This window comes from Lactuca saligna, chromosome 4 (assembly GCF_052625555.1).
Source record: "Lactuca saligna cultivar CGN05327 chromosome 4, ASM5262555v1, whole genome shotgun sequence".
Lineage (NCBI taxonomy): Eukaryota > Viridiplantae > Streptophyta > Magnoliopsida > Asterales > Asteraceae > Lactuca > Lactuca saligna.
This window is the reverse complement of record NC_136420.1, coordinates 34,651,170-34,674,561: the sequence shown is the minus strand read 5'-3', so window position 1 is coordinate 34,674,561 and position 23,392 is coordinate 34,651,170. Positions and strand designations below refer to the sequence as shown.

The 23,392-nt window shown below is 35.6% G+C and overlaps 4 protein-coding genes across 5 annotated transcripts; 1 reads left to right on the top strand and 3 right to left on the bottom strand.

The window, feature by feature from the left end:
• Positions 1-8,236: 8,236 nt before the first annotated feature.
• Positions 8,237-8,839, bottom strand: LOC145039469 (uncharacterized). The gene is made up of 2 exons (XM_078987523.1): positions 8,561-8,839; positions 8,237-8,464 (listed from the first exon to the last, which is right to left on the bottom strand). The coding sequence occupies exons 1-2, from the start codon at positions 8,837-8,839 to the stop codon at positions 8,237-8,239; spliced, it is 507 nt and encodes a 168-aa protein (XP_078843649.1).
• A 3,300-nt stretch (positions 8,840-12,139) lies between these two features.
• On the top strand, positions 12,140-14,095 carry LOC145041572 (glycosyltransferase family protein). 2 transcript variants are annotated; one of them, XM_078989691.1, is made up of 4 exons: positions 12,140-12,371; positions 12,582-12,695; positions 12,834-13,725; positions 13,818-14,095. In XM_078989691.1, the coding sequence occupies exon 3, from the start codon at positions 12,899-12,901 to the stop codon at positions 13,718-13,720; it is 822 nt and encodes a 273-aa protein (XP_078845817.1). In that variant the 5' UTR covers positions 12,140-12,371; positions 12,582-12,695; positions 12,834-12,898; the 3' UTR covers positions 13,721-13,725; positions 13,818-14,095. The 2 variants fall into 2 exon arrangements, with proteins under 2 accessions (XP_078845817.1, XP_078845816.1); XM_078989690.1 differs by lacking the exon at positions 12,582-12,695.
• Positions 14,096-14,857: 762 nt separating this feature from the next.
• Positions 14,858-17,591, bottom strand: LOC145039466 (uncharacterized). Its single transcript, XM_078987522.1, has 5 exons — positions 17,529-17,591; positions 17,397-17,451; positions 17,211-17,316; positions 16,618-17,003; positions 14,858-16,515 (listed from the first exon to the last, which is right to left on the bottom strand). Exons 1-5 carry the CDS (start codon positions 17,589-17,591, stop codon positions 14,858-14,860), a joined length of 2,268 nt encoding a protein of 755 aa, XP_078843648.1.
• A 3,438-nt stretch (positions 17,592-21,029) lies between these two features.
• On the bottom strand, positions 21,030-23,067 carry LOC145041571 (uncharacterized protein ycf23-like). The gene is made up of 9 exons (XM_078989689.1): positions 22,779-23,067; positions 22,575-22,640; positions 22,359-22,433; positions 22,208-22,270; positions 22,057-22,116; positions 21,822-21,911; positions 21,632-21,739; positions 21,430-21,552; positions 21,030-21,323 (listed from the first exon to the last, which is right to left on the bottom strand). The coding sequence occupies exons 1-9, from the start codon at positions 22,959-22,961 to the stop codon at positions 21,192-21,194; spliced, it is 900 nt and encodes a 299-aa protein (XP_078845815.1). The 5' UTR covers positions 22,962-23,067; the 3' UTR covers positions 21,030-21,191.
• Between the last annotated feature and the right edge of the window lie 325 nt (positions 23,068-23,392).

The following is a 23,392-nucleotide window of genomic DNA, read 5'->3' as shown; positions in this document are numbered from 1 at the left end:
GGGGCTAGCTTGAGCTCATACAAAGCTTTGCGAAGCCGACAAACCTCGCCCAGTCGGTGCTGAATTCCTGGAGGAGGGGTCATATAAACCTCTTCATGAAGGTCACCATTCAAAAAGGCATTCTTGACATCCATTTGAAAGATCTTCCACTGTCGAATGGATGCAACTGCAATCATAGTACGAACTATCGTCATCTTTGCAACCTGGGCAAATGTCTCCTCGTAGTCAAAACCATACTGTTGGGAATACCCTTTTGCTAAAAGTCTAGCCTTATATCATTCAACAGGACCATCAACTTTTGTTTTTATCTTGTACACCCAACGACAACCTATCGTATGTTTCCTAGGAGGAAGAGAAACCAAATCCCATGTATGAGTCTGATGAAGAGTAGTAAGTTCTTCAGCCATAACATTCTGTCGAAGAGGATCTGAAACGGATTCTCTATATGATTCAGGCTTAGAAAGATGATGGATGCTTGCTATAAATAAATCAAACGGTCCTAGATATGTAGAGTAAGAAAAATCAAGTAGCTTGGTGGACTTGACATGACGAGAAGATCTCCTGAGGGGTGCTGGTGGAGGTGGATCCTCAACTTCAATAATCGAAGGATCAGGCTCAGGAACAGGTGGAGTTGAGGCACCCTCTGAAGAAGTGGGTGTGTCATGAGCTAAGGAATCATGTGACATAGATGAGTCTTGAGTCTCTATATCTTCATTAAAAGGATCAATACGTAGAAGATCAGACTTTGTTACACTGTGGGCTGTAGCAGGAATCGAGTAGAAAGGAATATGTTCCAAAAAAGTAACGTGTTGGGAAACATATAACTTCTGACTCACAAGATCATAGCAACAGTATCCTTTCTGACCAATACCATACCCCAAAAATACACAAATAGCATATTTTGGCCCCAGCTTGTTCCTTTCAACATGAGGACGAAGAACAAAACAAGTATATCCAAAAATTTATAAGGAAGAGTAGTCTGGTAGATGACCATATAGCTTCTCAAAAGGAGATATTTCTAAATTCAATGAAGTAGGGATACGATTAATAACATACACAACAGGTAGGACCGCTTCTCCCCAAAAGGCACTAGGGACCTGCACAAACAAGAGCAATGAGCGGGCAGTCTCAACAATATGACGATGTTTTCGTTCTGCCACACTGGTTTGTTGAGGTGTGTCATTACACGAAGACTGGTGTATAGTACCATCAGAAGCAAGTAACTGAGTGAAATCATTAGAGGTATATTCACCCCCTAAATCACACCTGAAGCACTTAATCACACCCAAATGTTGAGTTTTAACAAGAGCTCTAAAATTGTTGTAAATATCAAAGAAATCAGATCTGCAGTTAATAAGATAAACTCATGTATATCGAGTATAATCATTTATAAAAGATAAATAATAGGTTGACCCACCCTTTGAGGATACTGGTGCAGGACCCCACACATCAGAATGAATAATATCAAAAGGAGTAGTAGAACAAGACATACTTTTATTGAAGGGTAAAGCAGAAAATTTTGCTAGTTTGCAACCACTACAATCATAAATATAACAAGAGTTTAAATGACCCAAAACACCACTAGATGCTAAGAAATTGAAACGGGAGTCTGATGAAGAGCAGTGAGTTCTTCAGCCATAGCATTCTGTCGAAGAGGATCTGAAACGGCTTCTCTATATGATTCAGGCTCAGAAAGACGATGGATGCTTGCTATAAATAAATCAAACGGTCCTGGATATGTAGAGTAAGAAAAATCAAGTAGCTTGGTGGACTTGACATGACGAGAAGATCTCCTGAGGGGTGCTGGTGGAGGTGGATCCTCAAGTTCAATAATCGAAGGATCAGGCTCAAGAATAGGTGGAGTTGAGGCACCCTCTGAAGAAGTAGGTGTGTCATGAGCTAAGGGATCATGTGACATAGATGAGTCTTGAGCCTCTATATCTTCATTAAAAGGATCAATACGTAAAAGATCAGACTTTGTTACATGTGGGCTGTAGCAGGAATCGAGTAGAAAGGAATATGTTCCAAAAAAGTAACGTGTCGGGAAACATATAACTTCTAACTCACAAGATCATAGCAACAATATCCTTTCTGACCAATACCATACCCCAAAAATACACAAATAGCATATTTTGGCCCCAGCTTGTTCCTTTCAACATGAGGACGAAGAACAAAACAAGTACATCCAAAAATTTGTAAGGAAGAGTAGTCTGGTAGATGACCATATAACTTCTCAAAAGGAGATATTTCTAAATTCAATGAAGTAGGGATACGATTAATAACTTACACAACAGTTAGGACCACTTCTCCCCAAAAGGCACTAGGGACCTGCACAGACAAGAGCAATGAGCGGGCAGTCTCAACAATATGATGATGTTTTCGTTCTGCCACACTGGTTTGTTGAGGTGTGTCATTACACGAAGATTGGTGTATAGTACCATCAGAAGCATGTAACTGAGTGAAATCATTAGAGGTATATTCTCCCCCTAAGTCACACCTGAAGCACTTAATCACAACCGAATGTTGAGTTTTAACAAGAGTTCTAAAATTGCTGTAAAGAAATCAGATATGTGTTTCATAAGATAAACCTATGTATATCGAGTATAATCATCTATAAAAGATACATAATAGGTTGACCCATCCTTTGTGGATACTGGCGCAGGACCCCACACATCAGAATGAATAATATCAAAAGGAGTAGTAGAACAAGACATACTTTTATTGAAGGGTAAAGCAGAAAATTTTGCTAGTTTGCAACCACTACAATCAGAAATATCACAAGAGTTTAAATGACCCAAAACACCACTAGATGCTAAGAAATTCAACTGTGATACAGACACACGTCCCAAACGAGAATGCTAAAGATAAAACTCAGACAACAAAGGACTCAAACGAAAAGAAGATAAATTCAACTGTGATACAGACACATGTCCTATTGCGTATCAGCCTTCAAACTTAGAAAAATCATAACTTTCGCATACGAGCTCCGTTTTCGACGTTCTTTATATCCACGCGTAGGTAAAATCAAGATCTACAACTTTCGTTTAGACTCCGTCAGCTAATTCTCGACCGATCTCAAATTTAACTGTAGGAGGCGTTTAGACTGTTAAATGACTGCGAAGAATTCATAACTCCTTCATACGAACTCCGTTTTCGTCTGTCTTTTTACCGTTGAGTTCCTATTAATGAGATCTTTAACTCTCATTTAGGTCGCGTAAGCCAAAAACCGCTCGAACTAAAATTCGAGTTAGAAAAATCATAACTTCCTCATACGAAGTCAGATTTGGGCGTTCTTTTTATCGACGCTCTTAGTTTAACATATTCTACGAATTTCATTTAGATCACTAAGGCTAAAAAGTCCTCCATCGTAAATTCACTATTTACGCTTCCCGGTACCGTGCCGGTTCCGTCGCGAAACTTCGACGGGCCATAACTTCTTTGTTATAACTCGGATTTCGGCGTTCTTTATATGTACGGAAACCTTGTGACATATTCTACAACTTGGTTAAGACTATTTATTCTAAATAATCTTTTGTCAAAAAGTCATTTTCAACCCCTATTGCCTTTAAATTGACTAGCCCGGATCTGCGGGCGTTACAATTATCTCCCCCTTAGGATGATTACGTCCCGGAATCATCAACGAAACAGGGCTCACATGATGACTCCATTTGTTATCTATTCATCCTAAGTCATAACTTCGATGTTTCTTCGAACATGTATCTAACTCTTAGACTCCTTGACTACAGGCGGTGCTCGATCTTGCATACGCTCTCTATCTTACGTTAGACTCCAAATTATGACCTTCAAGTCACAATCTCGATCCTCACTGGATACGAACTTAAGATAAGTTCTTTTATTAATACAATGGACCGATGTGTCATATTCTAATGACCTCTCATCGTATGTTGCAATGCTCAGACTCATGTCTCTTAGAGTCAAATTCCAGAACAGTCTATACCTTCCTTCATGGTCTAGTCACATCTAAAAAGGTAGTATCTCTAGCAACCATCTTCTTTTAACAACGAGCGCGATACTTCTATTGATCGCTTTGATTTCAATCGTTTGGTTTAAGTCGGACGCTACATCAAAATTGGTTCTCTGAACCGCGTAACATACTCATCGTAGTCGGACTCAATTCGATATGACCACTAGGGTCGGAATATCAACAATCGTCTTAGTCATTACCGAAACAATGGTAACAACACACTTGAATAAATCGAAATCAATTACTAGTTTCTTGGTAACCTTGTGACTTTCCCTGATCCAAGCATGAGTCCTGTGCTTCCGGTAGTATATGCATCTACTACCTTTCACACCTACTCATACTCGTCCCAAGTATTGTCTCGTAGTTTTCCCAAGTTATTATCACCAAACAATTTTTAACACATAAAAATGTGTCCAAACAATCACAAAATTTTCCCTAGACTCTACTAGGACTTCTTGTATGCGTATCTTCAATCATCAATTCTGCTTCAGCTCGGTGGAAATACCATACGATGGGTCAACTTCATGAATTACGCCAATTATTCCATCATCCTGCCAATCGAAGGTGTACTTCGGACATACTGCACTCCTCTAAACGTACAACATGACATATTCTAAAGGCAAGATACCACTCTTATGATATCTTCCGATAGGTGTCATTCACTATCGTAAGCCTTTTCATTTCCTCCACCTTCTCAATTATCTATGAGTCCTTATCATGGCATTCTATTTTCCAAAGCAAGCGTTTGGTGTATCGAGACGAGAATATAGATAGAGGAAGAATCAGACACGTATTCCTCCTTATTTCTCCAAAAAGTTACATGTCAGTTCTAATATCGTAATTAAACGTTTAGAAACCTGAGCACATAAAATTTCCAGATCCGGTTGGCAACAGACCATAGATCCGATCATATAATGCATATCATAAATCATTTAGCACATAAAAGCATGTTAGGAATTTTCCCTAAATAAGCTAGTGTTTGTGTCTATTCAGGTGTATTACCTAAATCTATTTGACACACTCCTCACAATCATTACTTAGCATTCTAAGTTTAAGTCTAGAAATAAATCCATATTCCTAGTTCGCTTAAACTAATGCTCTGATACCAACTGTGACATCCCCAAAATCACGGCCAGAAAAGACCGATTTTGTTTATGCTTTATGAAAATCAGAGTACTTCATTTTATAAAAAGGTTGCGGAATTTGTTCCCAGAAAAACACGATAAATACGTTATTAAAACATTTTCGAAGAAACGTATTTTTATTCATCTTAAAACGTTTGGGATGTCATCGTTAATACAGAAACATAAGCATAAACAGAACTTACAATTATTTACACTAGTGATCTACATCTCTTTAAATCTCTCAGTGTAATGTCACTTCATATCGCCACCTGTGATGTAAATAAACTGAGTGGGTCAGGTTGGGAAACCTAGTGAGTACATAGGGTTTTCAACCCACAATAATATAATTGTTATGTTCAATCAGCAAACAATTAACCCAATTACCCATCCCCGTTATCTTCTTTACTCCTAAGAGTCATCTATCCTGCATTCGTTTATTCCAGAGTCCCTTACTTCCAGGGTTATAGGACTGGCACTAAATCCATAGCTGCCGATGTTCGTTCATAAAGCACTAATTCCATAGCTGCTATAGTCTATTCATCGGGTACTAAATCCATAGCTACCGGTCTTTATCTAATAGGTACTAAGTCCATAGCTACCAATGTTCAACAGGTACTAAGTCCATAGCTACCAATTCCTACAGGTACTAAATCCTTAGCTACCAGCGTCTAACTAATAGGTACTAAGTCCATAACTACCAATTCCCAACAGGTACTAAATCCATAGCTACCAACGTCTAACAGGTACTAAGTCCATAGCTACCGGTGTTTGTCCCATAGGCACTAAGTCTATAGCTGCCAATGTATACTCACGTCATCTTCTATCTCTCATCATTCATCTACCCATCATCATACCCAACATATTCGTATATATAAAATACGTATACAGTTTAAATCCTTTAAAACATGTATAAAACGTTCATCCAGCATAGATAGCAAGTATTCAGATAATATGCACACATAGCACATAGTTTATATAAAATACTTCATATCTATGTGTAAGATGAAAGGGACTATGCACTCACAACACGTAAATTATATAATAAATACTTCATATATATGTGTAAGATGAAAGGGACCATGCACTCACAACACGTAAATTATATAATAAATACTTCATATCTATGTGTAAGATGAAAGGGACCATGCACTCACTTGAACAGGTGGTGACTCAGCACTCGGACAGCGCTTCGATACTCTCAAAACGATATTCCTTCGATAAAACCTAGTACCAGTACCACTAGGGTTTAGTCTAACGATAACCGTAACTAATTAATCGTCTGAATATTATTATTATTATTATTATATAAGCGTTAAATAACACTCAATATAACTCATAATAATAGCCCAAATACTCATTATAAGTTCCTAATAATGTTACTATATTAAAACATAAGCTATACTAAAGTTAGCGTAGGCATAACTCACTTACAGCGGGTTTTTCGCAAAACCGGGCTTCGCTGGAGCAGCGTTTCCGAGCCGGAAGACCCTTTTTCTCGGGACTCCGGGAGCCTCGGGGATTCCTTCGGGTGCTAGGGGGTTTACCTAGGCTTTAGGGAGGGTTTGGGAGGCTAGAGAGAGAGTTTAGAGAGAGAAAGAAGAGGGGTGAGGGGTGAGGAAATGAGGGAACCCGACACCTCTATTTATAGGGGTGCTGACTGGTCTACTCGCCGAGTAGGGGGACCTACTCGCCGAGTTGGTCCATGTGGTGGCCTTCTGGTGGTGCCACGTGTCCAATTCTGGTGGTGCCACGTCACCCCCTATTGCGTATCAGCCTTCAAACTTAGAAAAATCATAACTTTCGCATACGAGCTCCGTTTTCAACGTTCTTTATATCCACGCGTAGGTAAAATCAAGATCTACAACTTTCGTTTAGACTCCGTCAGCTAATTCTCGACCGATCTCAAATTTAACTGTAGGAGGCGTTTAGACTGTTAAATGACTGCGAAGAATTCATAACTCCTTCATACGAACTCCGTTTTCGTCTGTCTTTTTACCGTTGAGTTCCTATTAATGAGATCTTTACCTCTCATTTAGGTCACGTAAGCCAAAAACCGCTCGAACTAAAATTCGAGTTTCGGACTGTACACTACTAAGCCGAATCTTAGAAAAATCATAACTTCCTCATACGAAGTCAGATTTGGGCGTTCTTTTTATCGATGCTCTTAGTTTAACATATTCTACGAATTTCATTTAGATCACTAAGGCTAAAAAGTCCTCCATCGTAAATTCACTATTTACGCTTCCCGGTACCGTGCCGGTTCCGTCGTGAAACTTCGACGGGCCATAACTTCTTCGTTATAACTCGGATTTCGGCGTTCTTTATATGTACGGAAACCTTGTGACATATTCTACAACTTGGTTAAGACTATTTATTCTAAATAATCTTTTGTCAAAAAGTCATTTTCGACCCCTATTGCCTTTAAATTGACTAGCCCGGATCTGCGGGCGTTACACTGACTGACTGAGGCAAGGTTCAAAGTAAGTTTGGGAATGGACGAAACATCAGGAAGAGTGATATGAGAAACAGAGACAGACCCAACACCCTCAACTAGGATAGATTTATCACTAGCAGACTTAACAAAAATATATGACACTTGTGACAAAGAAGTAAATGATGACAAATGAGGAGTCATATGATGGGTTGCACTAGAATCTAAAATCCACAAAGATAAGGGAATACCTGAAGTACCAGAATGAGACATAGATGCAGACATGATAGTGGGATTAAAAGCCAAATACTATCTAAAGCTCTCAAACACCTTGGGATCCAATACAGATGGTGACATATGTCCAACAGATTCTGTGTCAACTGGTGGAACTGCAGCAACAACAAACTGTGGAGGATGAGGGGTCCATGGAGGAGTACCAGAGGAACGAGACTGAAACTTTTATTGACCAGACCTATTTTGTTGCCCTGACTGAGGTTGATCATATTTACCCTTGTTGACTAACAATGGACACTAAGCTTTCCAATGATTCTTCTGTTTGCAAAATGCACACTCATCATAAGCGACTCTTGAAGTTTGTCGAGACTGACTAGAGGAGACAACAAGCACAGCAGGAGCGGGAGTAGGAATAGAGGTTGCTTTAAACCCTTTATCTGCATGAGACTTGATACAAGTCTCTTATGCAATTAACTCATGGACAACTGAATCAACTGAAGGAAGAGGAGAGCGATGAAGAATTGTTCCACGAAGAGCTTTTAAATCAGAACGCAAGGCCATCAAGAACTGAACCAAGCGTTGTTCTTCCCTCCTAGCAATGTAAGGCTCAAAATCTTTTAACTCTTTAGATTCAGTAAGAGCCAATTGATCCCAAAGATCAGACATAGCAGCATAGAAATCTTGAATGCCCTAGTCATTCTGTTGAAGGGCACAAATATCATATTCCAACTGGTATTGTTTAGCAAAATTTGACTGAGTATACAGTCTCTCCAAGTGATTCCAAACTTCCTTTGATGTGTCATACTTAGCCAACTGCATACCAATGGACTGAGTAACAGAGTTATTGATCCAAGTAATAACCTCGGAGTTATCAGTCTCCCAAGCATCAAGCAACATATAATAATTCTCAGTTTGAGGCACTGAGGGTTTGGCTTTAGTTCCAGTGACATAGCCCCACATATTCTTCCCACGAAGGAAGTTCTTCATAATGTAACTCGAATACGTATAATTCTTTCCATCCAAACGAGTACTGATTGACTGAAGGGAATCATCCTTTCCATTCATGTTGATAGTGAATGAATAACCACAATGACAATATAACAATCTGAGAATGAAAAGAGTAACAAACCATCGAAAGCAATCACTTGATAACGAATCAACAACAATTATGAACCAACAACAAGAACGAACCAACAGCAGCAACAAATCAACAGTAACAACGAATCAACACATCAAAAAAAATGAATACCAGTGAAAATAAACGAAAACGACATGCTACAGTAACCCTACAAAGACTGCTACAAAGACTTCTAACAACGTATCGAGCCTCTGCTCTGATACCATGATAACATTGTCATATGATTATAACAAAGAGAAATCACAAAGGTTTTCAAAGAAAAGCATAAAGACTACAAAGAATAAAGCAGATATAAATACTAGCTAGACAGAAACCCTAATGGGCTAAAGACAAAAGGGCCCATAAACAAGCGGACTAATAATATATAGACTAACACGGAACAATCAAATCATTTGTAATCATTGTGAGGCAAAAACTTATGATTCCAGTTTAAGGAGGAATGGATAAAATGAGCAAGTTTCGACATTATGATTCATTAGTGGTGTGATTCTCTATATATTTGGAAATCGTGAGACTTTTACACTCTACAGTTTGAAAAATCCAAAGTTTCAAGAAGACAATTTAGTGAGTGAAGGCACAAAGATTTTATCATGCCACACAATTGCACTCGTGGGATAAACTATCATGGATTTTAAACAATCCTATATAAAAGTCAAATACGTCATTGCGTTGGATCGTTATAACTAATGAATTGCTATTTGTCTCCATTGTAAAGCAATGGCAAAATAACTAATCTTGTGAGTGTGGAAAAAAGTTTGCAACACAAATAGATCACTTGAATGAAACTAAATAATGATTGAGAAAATGACTTATAAGCCCAACAAAGTTTTCAAACCATTCAAAAAACCTTAATTATGTTTTGTCTGTTCAGTAAAATCCAATGAGCTTACACTTTTGTTCAATTCTCAGTAGGATCAACCGGCTAATGAAAGTCAACGAATGACATTACTTATGATGTGAAATCAAATATTGGAAAAATGACTTGTAAAACCAACGAAGTTTCGAAACCGTTTAAAAAACCTCAATCATGTTTTGTCTGTTCAAAAAAACCCCATGTTTTTGTTCAATTCTCATTAGAGGCAACCATATTCATTAGGTATACATTTAGTTGGAAGATAGCATGTCATTATATTTAATAACATGGAATAAACATATTAGAAGTACCTTTTATATATCGATTTAGGGCTTGGAGAAGGGAAAAACGAACGACATCTGTATTCGATCTCTTGTAATGGATACTTCCTCTCAGTCGTTGATGTCAAACTCAAGATCTGTAAAGAAGATATTTGATGATGTAAACCCTTGTGGATGTAGACGCCCTTCTCAGATTTGGACATATAGAACAAATGATCATCCAAAGCAAAAGTTCAAGGCTTGTTCAAACAGATGGTTAAGTGTAATTGCAAGCTTTATCATGTCCATCTTCTATCTATTTGGTTTGGTTGATTATCTTAATAAGTTCTTGTTTTTGAAGGAACCAAACAAATGGATAGAAGATGGACATGATAAAGCTTTCAATTACACTTACCCATCTGTTCGAATAAGCCTTGAACTTTTTATTTGGATAATACTCCGTTCTAGATGTTTAAATCTGAAAGGGTGTCCACATCCACAAGGGTTTGCATAATCAAATATCTTCTTTGTAGATCTTGAGTTGGACATCAACGATTGACAGGAAGAAGAAGTAGCCATTACAAGAGATCGAATACAGATGCCGTTCATTTTTCTCTTCTCGAATCCCTAAATCAATATAAAGGACAATTCTAATGTGTTTATTTCGTGTCATTAAATATAATGTCATGTCATTTGCAAACTAATTGTATACCTAATGAATCTGGTTGCCTCAAATGAGAATTGAACAAAAATGTACGTTTGTTGGGTTTTTTTTAAAATAAAAGGTTAAATTCGTTAGGTTTTTCTAACAAACAAAACATGATTTAGTTTTTTGAACGGTTTCGAAACTTTGTTACTCTTACAAGTCATTTTTCCAATATTTAATTCCACATCTTAAGTCATGTCATTCCTTTTGATTTTCGTTAACTGGTTGACCATAATACGAATAGAACAAAAATGTAAGTTTGTTGAGGTTTTTTTGGGAAAAAAAAGTTAAACTTGTTGGAATTTCTTGAACAAACAAAATATAATTTGGGTTTTTTAAATTCGTTGGACTTATAAATCATTTTCCAATGATCATTTTACCCTTGTGTTCTAGAAAAACAAATTTCATATAACTATTCTTGACAACATCCATAACTTTTAAGGTGAGAGGATTTGAGATGAAAAAAAGAAGAAATAAAAATAGGCAAAAAGTTAGTACTTAATACATTAAGCTAGAATTTTTTTGCTTAACCCATTAAGTTGTTATATACAAATTAAGTAAAAAGAACCAACCATATATAAATATCGAGATTAAATGCTTAACACATTAACTTCAATAATCAAAAAAAAAAAGAAGAAAAACAACCCTTTAACTCATTAGTTAAGGCGTGCACTCATCCAAAATTTAGGAAAATTTGAAGGCAAACTCATTCCATGGTTTCATATGGATGCCATGTGTCTCCAAAATGCTGGTATTTGTAATCAAGCCTTTAAACTGGTTTTGGGTATGATGTTACTACCTTGTTTATATCACTAAAAATCGGGACCCTAACGGTACTTGTTTTGGAATGTGAAGAACTTTGGTTGAAAATCTAGAAACATATGTATTGCATTTTTGTTGATTTTGAAATGATTACTTCACTGCTTCTTATTCCTATATAATTTATAAGTACAATGGTTTTGAAAATGTTTTTGAGAGTTTGAAATTGAAATTTGATTATTTCCATCATCCAATTTCATTCTAACTGATTTGAGGTTACTAATATGTAATTGGATCGAAAGATTAATGAAGATTATTAAAAATATAGATTTTAGGAAATCAAAGACCTTGTAACTTTAGATTTAATTATATGCAAATAATTTATTTAATTATTACTTTTGATTTATTTGTTGCCGATGATTTGATTAATTTTAAAACATTATGAATTTGATTGTTTATGATCTAATTCCACAACTTAATTTTCTTATCCAAAATATATTGATTGTCTAAAACAAATGAAACGTTCAATAAATACAACAAATAGATTTCGAATCCGCCACCGAGTATCGCTAATTCGCTATTGTGGGATACCTGATTTTTGGATTAGCATTATATAAAAATCGAAACCCAAAAATAATCACATAATTCATTAATAACGTGTTCCGAAATTTTTGCTGGAACTAAACCAACATTTTTTGTGCTCTGATACGCATTGTCGTTACGTTCGCCGTATTAATTGCTTTTGAGTAGGGAACAACTTGTCCATTCCCGTTTTACGCCCAAATCGTTCTCAGTAACCCTCAATCGCTTTTGATCAAGACCGATTTAGCTCTACATTCCCAAGATTTATCACTACGGAATTAGGGTTATTGACATCCGAGGTAATTACGAATTCATTTTCATTTTGTATTCTCGTGATTTACTCGAAGAATGGATTCATTTCGACTCCAATCATAATAGTTCCTGTAATTTCGGATTTTCATGACGATTTGGCACGAAAATGTGGATAAAATTTTCAATTCTGTCGATTTATTATGGTTCAACGCTCTCTGGATTTACCGTAGGTACTCATAGAGTGATTTGTTTATTAGGTTTTGCTACAACTTATGAATTCTTATGATCGGCGTGTATGAATTTTCTTCGTAAATTCCTGTTGACGGATCTACTTCTTCCTTTCGATGGAAGGATGACCATAGAAATTAATGGTAGCCTTGTGTTTCTACTTATTAGTTCTAGTCGTAGTCGCAGCTTAACGTTACTCGAGAATGAATTGCTGTTCTAGATGGATCATTCGGTTCAAATGATCATAATTCATAACTTTGTGCGATGCATGTGGTATACAGGATCTTCATCTGGACTTTAAGCGAGCGGGATCGAGTTTGAACATCACATAGATTTCAAGTTGAAAATGGCGACACCCTACTTAATTCTCAACTTCAAATATCTCCAACTTCTCATCTTCTTGTTCGCATCAAGGGCATTTGCCATTAGAAAAGACACCAGTTTCCTAGAAACCCAAATCTGCAGAACAACAGTTCAAGGAAGATATTTAATAACCGATCATACAGGTTACGTATGTGATGCCCTATCACTAGATCCAAAATCACACTGCTGTCGTCTAAAAAGAGATCAATACAGTTGCCAAGGCTGCAATCTTGTTTCACAATGCTGCAACTCCTACGAATACTGTGTTTCTTGCTGCCTAAATCCTCAAAGAACACAAATCGATCAAGCAACAAGGGTCAAAATCGCCAAACCAATAACTTCAGGGACTTATTCAACTCTTTTCGATTACTGTGCCGGAAGGTGTCGTCATAATTCTGAAAGTGTCGTTCATGAAAACGCGTATCTGAGTGAATTCCATCATTGTTTTGCCCCACCATCAAACAATTCGGTCGGAATCACTGATTCCCAGATTGAAGTCCGGCTGCTTGGGATTAATGTTATTGTTGGAAAACAAGGGGAATCGTGTGATTCCGTTTGCAAATCAGTAGGGCAATCGTGTGTTGGGAGCAAATTCGCGCTTATTAATCAATGTGAAATTATGCAAAAATATATGAAATGTAGAGGATCATGTCTTGCAAGTATAGGAGCTGATCAACCTGCTGAAGTTGTTGAAGATGCCCCTAGAGATTTGAATCCTGGTGCGTGTTTATACACACGAAGACCTTCATTGCTTTCTTGTGATGGATCTCATCAGTATACAAGGAGACTTTGCCCCTGTGCTTGAATAAGGTAATTAAACATCAGAATCGTTGTTTTTATTGTGTTATTAATTCTTCATTTGTTACAACTCTTATAACTTTTTATTTTCTACTTTGATTCAGATTCATTTCCTACATGATGATTGATGATTGACCCAATTCAAGTGTGAATCATGAAGTGAGGCTGCTTGCATTATGAGAAAGAACTGAAGAAGAAAGATGATTGTGTTGTATGATGAATGTAATGCTACCAAAAAGATCAGGTTAGTTAAAGTTGTGTACTTGTCATCAATCTAAATCCATTACTAACTTGATGATGATGGAATGGGAAGGTGTAGTAAAGTTTTGTGTTTGCCAGAAAACATTTTTTTATTAATGAAAATTCTTTTACTCATGATTAAGTATGTGGTGCATGATTGTATCATTTAGTTATCATTGGAAAATTTTATGCAGTCAATATAGAATAGAACATGCTATTTTGTTATTAATGGAAAGAGATTTAAATATATGACTTTGTAGTGAAACGATTTTTTTGATTTAGTGTCGTTGTCATTATTAAATATGATAGAATCAAACCACAGGGAGGGGATTTGTGAAAATTTCTTTATAGGGATGAAACTTACAGATTGGACCAAACTATATGGACGATTTATGTAACTATTCTTATTTATAGTTGGTGTTATGCAAAAAGAAGGGACACGAAGACAAATATACAAATACAATGGTCTGGTTGGGCCGTTATATCCTGCATTAATGTGTTGGGTTGGCTGGTCCATCTTTTGGTTAACTTGGCCATCAGATTTTTGATTGTTTTTCTGTTAAAAATTGCAAAAGTTCAGTTTTGTTTTATACGATACTAGGTGTGAGACCCGTGTAATACACGAGTTTTTTTTTTAAAAAAATTTATATATTTTGTTAAACATTACATGTTTTGTAGTATTAATTTAACATAAAGACAAAAATATCTAAACAATAAATTAACTATTTAGAAGTATAAATAAGTAAAATAAAAACGTACGTATTTATAAAATGATGATGACAATAATGTTATAAACATTAAACATTATTTAAATAAAAATTGCTAAATATAAAAAACAAAATGATGAATAAGTAGGTAAGATAATAAAAACAAACATCGAAATATTGAGATTTATTTTTATGAATTACAAATTTCCAAAGACTTCTTTGAATACAACATTAGATGTCTTATTGGTAAGTTTACCATCTTTATCTAAAATTAATATTTTTAATCCATCTTTACTCTTCACTCTCGACAATGCAACATACAATTGGTCATGAGTAAATACTGGTTGTCTCAAAAACAACCCCACCTTCGATAGTGATTGTCCTTGACTTTTATTTATTGTCATCGCAAAACATACATCCAACGAGAATTGTCGTCTTTGAAATATGAAAGGAATCCTTTTATCCGAAGGCGTCAAAGACATTCTTGGAATAAACGTACGGTTTCCGATATTACTTCCAGATATTATCTCAGCTTCTATAACACGTTTGCCCAATGCAATAACCCGTAGCCTTGTTCCATTGTACAATCCGGATTTTTGATCAATATTTCTTAGTAACATAACTGGAACACCGACTTTTAATACGAACTTATGAATTTGCATACCTGAAGGTCTAAGACCATTTAGAACATCAGGGGAGTATAAAGTTTCATCGATGTTATCATGAACAAAAGCTGCTTGTGATAGACTATCTGGACTTAAATACTCCTGTTGGGCTCCCGGAAATAATTTTAATAAACGCTCGTTAATCTCTTGAACGACTTCATTCTTCGGTGCAATGATTGCTCTTTCTTGAAAATAAATCGGATTCTTGGCATTTTCAACGATAGAAGGATAGACAAATTCAATTAATGAACCAATAGGATCAGTAGAATCAACAATGAGAAGATCATTAGGAATATCAATAGTTGTCTCTCCATCATTTAAACCACCAACCTTTCCTTCTCCTATATCCAAAATCCATTTTGCAAAAGTTGTCGTTTCTTGAATATTGGATGCGAGAACACTTAACCTCATGTTTTTTGTCAATGTTAACACTTTGCAATTTGACCAAATGTAAGAGGAACATAATGAAGCATTAACAATCTCTTGCCTGCTTCCGTTAGGAATAACAGGTAGAATTTGTCTAAAATCTCCTCCAAAAACAATTGTTTTTCCTCCAAACGGCAACTTTGAGTTGGTACGAAGATCACAAGTGAATATATCTTTCATAGAACGATCCAAGGCTTCAAATGCATGCTTATGAATCATAGGTGTCTCGTCCCATATAATCAATGATGTTTTTCTTAACAATTCGGCTACATCACTGTTTTTCCCAAAAGAACAAAAAGAATCCTCTGTAAGATTTAGAGGAATTATAAAGCGTGAGTGTGCTGTTCTACCTCCTGTTAGTAACAACGAAGCAATACCACTTGAAGCAACATTTAGGACGATATCACCTTTAGATCTTAAAGATGCAGATAAAGTCTTCCAAAGGAAAGTTTTACCAATACCTCCATAGCCATAAACAAAAAACACTCCTCCTTTTTTCTGTTTAACAGCTGTCATGATTTCATCAAAAATTGAGCGTTGTTCAACTGTTAATGACTCAAGTAGCTGATGAGCTTCTTTTTGTAGGATGGTTATATCAAAATCTAACTCCTCAGTAATTAAACGATTGTTTGTAGAAGATACCAAATCATGATCAGGGTAAGGCATCCCAACAAAATCTCTTAGACTTGAACTATTTTGGAGTAGAATTTTTTCAATCTCATATAGCGTGAAGTTTTTAATATGATCATCATTAAGTGATAAACCTGTACAATAGTAAAGTTAATTTAAAAATAATTGTATAATTATTCATATGAAAAATATATAAATAACGTGTCTAATGTAAATAATGGAAAAAATAATAATACCTGGAGTCTTTAATCTTATTCGTTGATTGTAGAGAATTCCATCAGATAAGTATTGCCAAGTATTTTCCCAGGCATTAGACAAACTATTAGACTTTAGCATAGTTGCAAATAGAAACCGTAAATAATAACCAAATTCTGAGTGACTTGCTTCCTCGATGGCATCAATATATTCTCTATCATCTTTTAAAAGTCCAGGCGCATAACATGCATCTCTAAAAGTAGGATAGACTTGTCCATTAACCTTGCGAATATCTTCAAATGATTTCGGCCCTTTGACTTTATTTAAAAAAATTCTCAAGAAATATGCTTCACCCAGATTAGGCGAGACTGTGTGAATTCTTCCAATAGAAAACCCTTGTTTTTCTTGGCTCCCAACAACGATCTTCCTGTTTCAGAATTATAATGTCAGTGACCATATTTGTTTAAGACATTTATCAAACATTGTATATGCATTCCAAGTTCCAGCATACAAAACGATTTAAATAGTAGAGTTATATCATCAGGGACAAATACAAGAAGATACAAAAAAAAATACATAAACTTTGCATTGATTCAGCAATAAACTGCTTTGCAAAATAAGGTAATCATTAAACCAAAATGATTTCTCAATCTTGTGAAGATGTTTCTGTAGTCGTTCTTCATAATGAAACACTAAATGTTTGAAGAAAAACCATATGAATTCGAATTCAACAACTAAAACTAACATAAAAAAAAAAAATTCTTTGAGACATTTAATCGAACAGCTTATATGCAGTTAAACATAAGTAAATATTTAGTACATAAATCTCTACAATTCGATATTATCATGGAAAGGAGAAGTTTAAAACATGAAATCTTCAAATATTCAAATAAAAAAGAATCAAATCATTTAACAGAGAACACTAATTGTACCGATAATTACATATGCTAACCTGATGAAGATATTGTCGATAATGGACTATGATGATGAACGTGGTGATGCTGTAAATCTTCATTTTCTCAATAAAAGTCGACATATGAATGAGATTGTAGCTGTATATATTTTTCAAAATTGAATTTGGAAAGAATATGAAAATTAATAATAGAATGAATTGAAATTTGATAAGTTTCTGCAATTAAAAATCAAATTGGGTGGTGATTTCCGAGAATTGTGTATGTAATTTAGGAAGAGATTAGGAAGAGATATTTGGATTTACTGTGTTTTTTGACAAAACCGTGGGGATATTCATGTTTCCTTTTTATTTGTATATAAGAAGAGTCAGAGATGGTATACGTTTTTTTAGTAGTATTAATTAATTTATGATATTTTTTAATTTGATAGAATACCAAAAAATCCACAATTTGCCAAGTGGAAATAAATTAAATTGAAAAAATTAAGAAAATGTCATGTGACATATTGAATGAGAAGGTGACACATAACAAAAAAACCTTCATTTATTAAGAGAGATAAGAGCCAACAAAGCGAGTAATTGGTAAAAACAATTTAATATGGAATCAAGCGATCAAATTAAGAAATTGACAAACAACTCAAAATGGAACTGTGTCAACATAGATTGGGTTGTATTCATCTCAAAATTTTATGTCACGTTTTTATTTTTTAAAGAGAAATTACAAAAATGATCAATGTGGTTTTAATTTGTTCATTGCTTTGGGTACCATCTGTGGTTATTTTGGGTTAGTTTGATTGTGAACTTCTTCCGTCAATTTTGATAAAAAAAATTATTTTATTTTTAATATATCTTTTTTTAGTAAATTACAAACAAAAGATATGTTTGGTCTTTATTTTAAAAAACTAACTAAGATGAAATGACTATTGTCAAATTTTCATTTATTTTTCACTTAATTTCTTGGTTTATTTTTGGTTTTTATTTTTTATTTTTATTTTTTTATTGAAACAAATTTAAGATACAAGTACAACAATCTTTTCTCTTTATTTCTCTTTCAAGAACTTCCGACAACCCTAGACATCTCGATGTGGTGTTGGGTTGGACACCGACGAAGATGGATTAAGGTGGAGAAGACGAAGCCATGGTGGCCAACATCGTCGCTGGATTAGTTGAAACCATCGTTGCTGGATTAGTTGAAACCATCGGCTCCACCACCGACATCTCATCGAATCTCTCTCATAGACGACCAACTCTCTCTCTCTCTCTCTCTCTCTCTCTCTCTCGCGTACAGGTGGCAATGGTGGCCCTATCTCCAGAAACCCACACAACCTTAAAACCCTTGCCGACTGGTAGATCTTGAAACCCTGGCTGATAGGTAGATCTCAAAACCCTAGCTCACAACACACATGTGGCGATGGAGACATTTCCTTTGTCATCTCTCTTTGAAATTATAGTTATGATCCTTTTGCTCAAAATTATAAGATGTGTATTCAAAGTAACATCAAAATGATCTTAAAACTTGAAATAGATGTACTTAGACAGTTAAAACACGGATGCAATTGGTAAAGACAGATAGTTGAGGGTGGGTTAGTTTTATGTTGGCGTGATAATAGTTTTCTACTACGTATCATAATTGCTAAAATATGTCATATTCCAAGATATTCAAAGCACATGACTTTTGTAAAACAAGTTGCTTTGGTTTGGTTATAAATATGTCGGTTTGCTGAACTATGATAATAAAAACTTAACTTTTGCTATTTATATCCTAGTAAATACTTCACTTTGTTATCTCTTCGGAGAGGGATGAACCTAGATTCGTTGGGTGTTATGACATACTGCCTTATCGGATGTCACTTGCCACTGTATCAAATTGCGGTTCAAAAGAAAAAAAAAAACAAAATAGTATATGCCAGTGAAAACAAAATATGTTTATTATTAAACTGTATCACGTTTTGTAATTAAAATTAACTCATGTACCATAATAGCCTCTATGAAAATAGTGCTAAACTTCCAGAATATCTCAGAAAGACACTTCACAAAAACCGGTTCTATTATAAAAAAATAACCGAAAAACCATTACAAGAACCGGCACTAGCGGTCCAGTTTCCAGTTTTTGTAATCCGGTTCTGGTTCGGTTTCAAAGTTCATCCCTAACTACCACCACCTTCAAATCACCCCACACCCACCACATCTGAACCGTAATATGTTACTTTCAATGCACAATAGTATTAGTCCCAAACAAATGAAATTCAAATAAAACCCCTAGTAATTTCAAAATGATAAGAGGGAGGGCCTTCATTATATTTTAAATTAGGTCAAAGAATCACAAACAACAATTTAACAATTGACATCCGACGTGTATATAAACTCTAATCATTGACATGAGGTATGCAAGTAAGCTTTGAAATCCATCCCATGTTTTTGTTGTTGCAAATATTTAAACACATAAATCAGATATCATAATTTCGGGAACCTAGCCTTTCAATTTCATGGAAACCACAAAAAGCTTGGGTGCAAAGGCAAACAGATTAAATAAGATGAAAAATGTTTTGTGGCCTGGCCCACTCAAGAAAATTCCAACAGAAACACTGCAACTAATCAATTTCAATCGAGATTAACCCTAATCCGAAGGCGGATCATTCTGTAGAAAATCGTCGACGGTGGAAGGAAACTCAACTCCGTCACCGCCACCACCACCACCACCACCCACCGAAACAAATGCAGCCTTAGCCAATAGCAAATGTGCCAATCTCAGAGGCTCTCTTCCGCCATTATTCCACAAGTATTTGATCCACCCATCCAACCTCTCGACTTCCTTTTTGCATCTAGGCCCTTTCACCTTCACAATCCTGTCGTAAAATTCATCATCGCCAAAATCAGGTATCTCTGGTCCTTTTCCGTCAAAATCAGACAACTTAAGAACCCGAATCATCGTATCAATGTCGTCAATCGAACTGTTTTCAGATAAACCATTCTCCGTATCCTTCAATTGATTAGGGGTTCCACCGGTGTTTGATGGGAACTTGTCTATATCGTCATGAGAGAGGAATTCTTGAGGGGCTTGTTCGATGGAGTTGTCTTGGAAGGTTGACGAGGCGTTAGTAGGTTGGTTGTATAAGTAAATTGGGCCGCTGCTGAAAGATTCCGATGGTTGCGTTTCAGAGGTTTGTGGTTGTGGCTGTGGCTGTGGTAGCGGCGGCGGAGGCAGAGGCGGTGTCGGTGGATTTCCGTCGTCGAGCTTTAAACGCTTCTCTACTTGTTTCAGAGAAGAGAAGAAGAGTTTGTGAGGAGGTTTCATGGTTGTCGTTCTAAATTTATAATTTTAAATTAAAAAACCACATCTGTATATATAGTTTGATTCAAGAATAATCCGATTTTATTTTTATATATCTTTATGCTTGTAGAAAAGTTTTGTTTAGACAATTAAACTTTATTTTAGTATTGAAGTAAAACTTTATTTAGGTATTATATTTATGAACAAGTTGTTGATATCCATCTAATATGTTTTCAAGTGAGAAAGTCTTCCAAGTGTTTGATTCATTTCAAGATCTGAAAGAGTTCTTCATTAATCAAGAAGCTAAAGACCTCTCATGGTTCTTTACATATTTGACTCCTATATGCCAAAAGTCAAAAGTCAAACAACAGATTCATCTTCTTCATTCTACATGAACAACAATTACACCTATTTATTTCAAACTAAACAACTCTCTACACTCTCAAAGCTATATTCTCTAACTCACTTCCCATGTTCATCGACAACCCCAATGAATCTGCAATGCTTCTCACTTCCGCAATCATCGCAACCACATCATTCAACTTGTTGATCGCTGACCCAACACCCTGTTTTCAAAACAACATAAATAATACGACCAAAAACTCGTTGCACATTAAAAAAAATTGAGGGTTTACAAAATTTTCTAAAAAGACCCTCAAAACATGCACTCACCACTCCCGAAGCGCCTGCAGTGATGGCCATTGGTGCTGTAACCGCACTTAATCCAGATGCACACATCACCGGGATCTTCACAGCACGCGAAATTGTATACGCTGCTGCTAGCGTTGGATTCGCCTAAATTTTCACAATCAACGATAACTAATATGCATTAGACAGGACAGGACAAAACAGAACAGTGTAGAATCTAGTTTACCTTTTCAATCAAACCAAGAACACCGGGCTTTGAAGGATTGGAGCATTTTCCGCCTTCAGTTTGAATAATGTCAACACCTTCTTGTTGCAATTGCTCCGCAAGCTTCGCCTGTAAAATTAAATTTACATGATGACTGAAATTTATATTGTTCATAGAAGAATGGATTTTGATCTTTATCCGGGATAATTACTTGATCAGGGAGGCTTAGTGTGTGAGGCACAGTGACAGATAATGTCACAAATGGAAGAATTCTTCGCGTCTCAACAGTTAAGTTCAATATCTACAGAAAAAGATTAACCAAGAGTTAATTCAGAAAGAACAACTTAAAATGAGTTAAGAGTTAAGACCTTTTTTCTTTTTACAAATTTCCTCTTATAGAATTTTTAAACTATCACTTTATCCTGATTAATGTGATTTCTACAAACCTGGTTGGGTGAAAAAACAATGCCAGCATCATAGAATGAATCATAGTTCCCAATTTCCACCTGCATTAACATTTTGAATTGCCATATGTTTCTTCAACTTTCATGAAATTCAAGATAACAGATTAAAATATCAAAAAGTTTAAGTAAAAACCATGGAAGCTCCAGCTTCTACAGCAGCAAGGAAAGCAGATGGATCTACTGACGACACACAAATCTGCATACGAACATATGATTATGAACATACTTCAAGAAACGAAGAAATGCAGACGGAATTAATGCATTGATGATTACTATTAACATACAGGGAGAGAAGTCAAGCTGGTGACGAGCTTGACCAACTCCGGATCACAAGCTATATCCACATGAGTAGCTCCACCCTGTTAAAGATCAGTAATATCACAGCCTATTAATGCATATATGAACCAATATACGAGCCTTAATGTACAAAAAACTGAAGAACTATGGTTAGAAGAACAATAATCAAGTTCTAGATTGAAAAAGAGGGTAAAAGAAGCTACCTTATCTGCAGCGATAACAACAGAAGCAACGTTGTCTTTGTTGAAATTCTGCAAGCCTGAAATGATCTGAATACCAACCAAAACGTTTAATTGCAAAATCAAGTGAAAGTTAAATTGTTGAAATCAAAGCAACCAACGGAAAATAATGAAATTATCGGTGGTTAATTAGTAGAAGAAGGTTGGGGTGTAAAGAGAAGAGGAAACCTTGAGTGCTCTTTTTTCATGGAAGGATTTGAGAACTGCTTCTTTAGGGACTGAAAGAGAAGCTCTGGGAGTGAAAGAAAGGGTTGAAGGGCGTTTTGGAAGAGGGGGATGAAGAGTATTGGAATTGGGTTTCAAGCGGGTGTAGGAAAGGAGAGAATTGGGTGTGCAGATTGAAGAACTCATCGCTTTCGCTTGCTCTCTTTTACTCTGTTGAAGTTGGGAGGCAAAGGATAGGAGAAAGTTGCAGGTTTATCCTAACCCAAGAAGACACTACTTGCCAAATAGTTTATGATAAATATTTTCCTTTTGTGTTACAAAGAGGGTAAATTGTAGGGGTGAAGAAAATTTTATCCTGAAACCGAGAAATTGTTAACTCAAAACTAAAATAGAAACTGATTTGAGTTTTTCAAAAACCAAAAAAATTAGATTCGGTTACGGTTGTAGAAATGTAAATAATAATAATAATAATAATAATAATAATAAAAAACGAACCGAACCGAATATTAGGAAACATATGTATTTCATAATTCATATACGTAGATATACGTGTTTCACGAGTTATAAAAACAAATAGAAGCTACTGCCCTCCTCATACTTTGTTAGTTAGCTACTTA

Excerpts from the sequence above, each read along its gene's own strand:
- LOC145041571 (XM_078989689.1), bottom strand. The coding sequence starts at position 22,961 with ATGAGTTCTTCAATCTGCACACCCAATTCTCTCCTTTCCTACACCCGC. Across the intron at positions 22,641-22,778 it reads ATGAAAAAAGAGCACTCAAG|ATCATTTCAGGCTTGCAGAA; the intron begins GTTTCCTCTTCT and ends GTTGGTATTCAG. Across the intron at positions 21,740-21,821 it reads CACTAAGCCTCCCTGATCAA|GCGAAGCTTGCGGAGCAATT; the intron begins GTAATTATCCCG and ends TTAATTTTACAG.
- LOC145039466 (XM_078987522.1), bottom strand. The coding sequence starts at position 17,591 with ATGAAGATTTACAGCATCACCACGTTCATCATCATAGTCCATTATCGA. Across the intron at positions 17,317-17,396 it reads ATCGAATTGTAGAGATTTAT|TTTTAGTTGTTGAATTCGAA; the intron begins GTACTAAATATT and ends TTTTTATGTTAG. Across the intron at positions 16,516-16,617 it reads AATAAGATTAAAGACTCCAG|GTTTATCACTTAATGATGAT; the intron begins GTATTATTATTT and ends ACTATTGTACAG.
- LOC145039469 (XM_078987523.1), bottom strand. The coding sequence starts at position 8,839 with ATGAATGGAAAGGATGATTCCCTTCAGTCAATCAGTACTCGTTTGGAT. Across the intron at positions 8,465-8,560 it reads AGTATGACACATCAAAGGAA|GGCATTCAAGATTTCTATGC; the intron begins GTTTGGAATCAC and ends CAGAATGACTAG.
- LOC145041572 (XM_078989690.1), top strand. The coding sequence starts at position 12,899 with ATGGCGACACCCTACTTAATTCTCAACTTCAAATATCTCCAACTTCTC.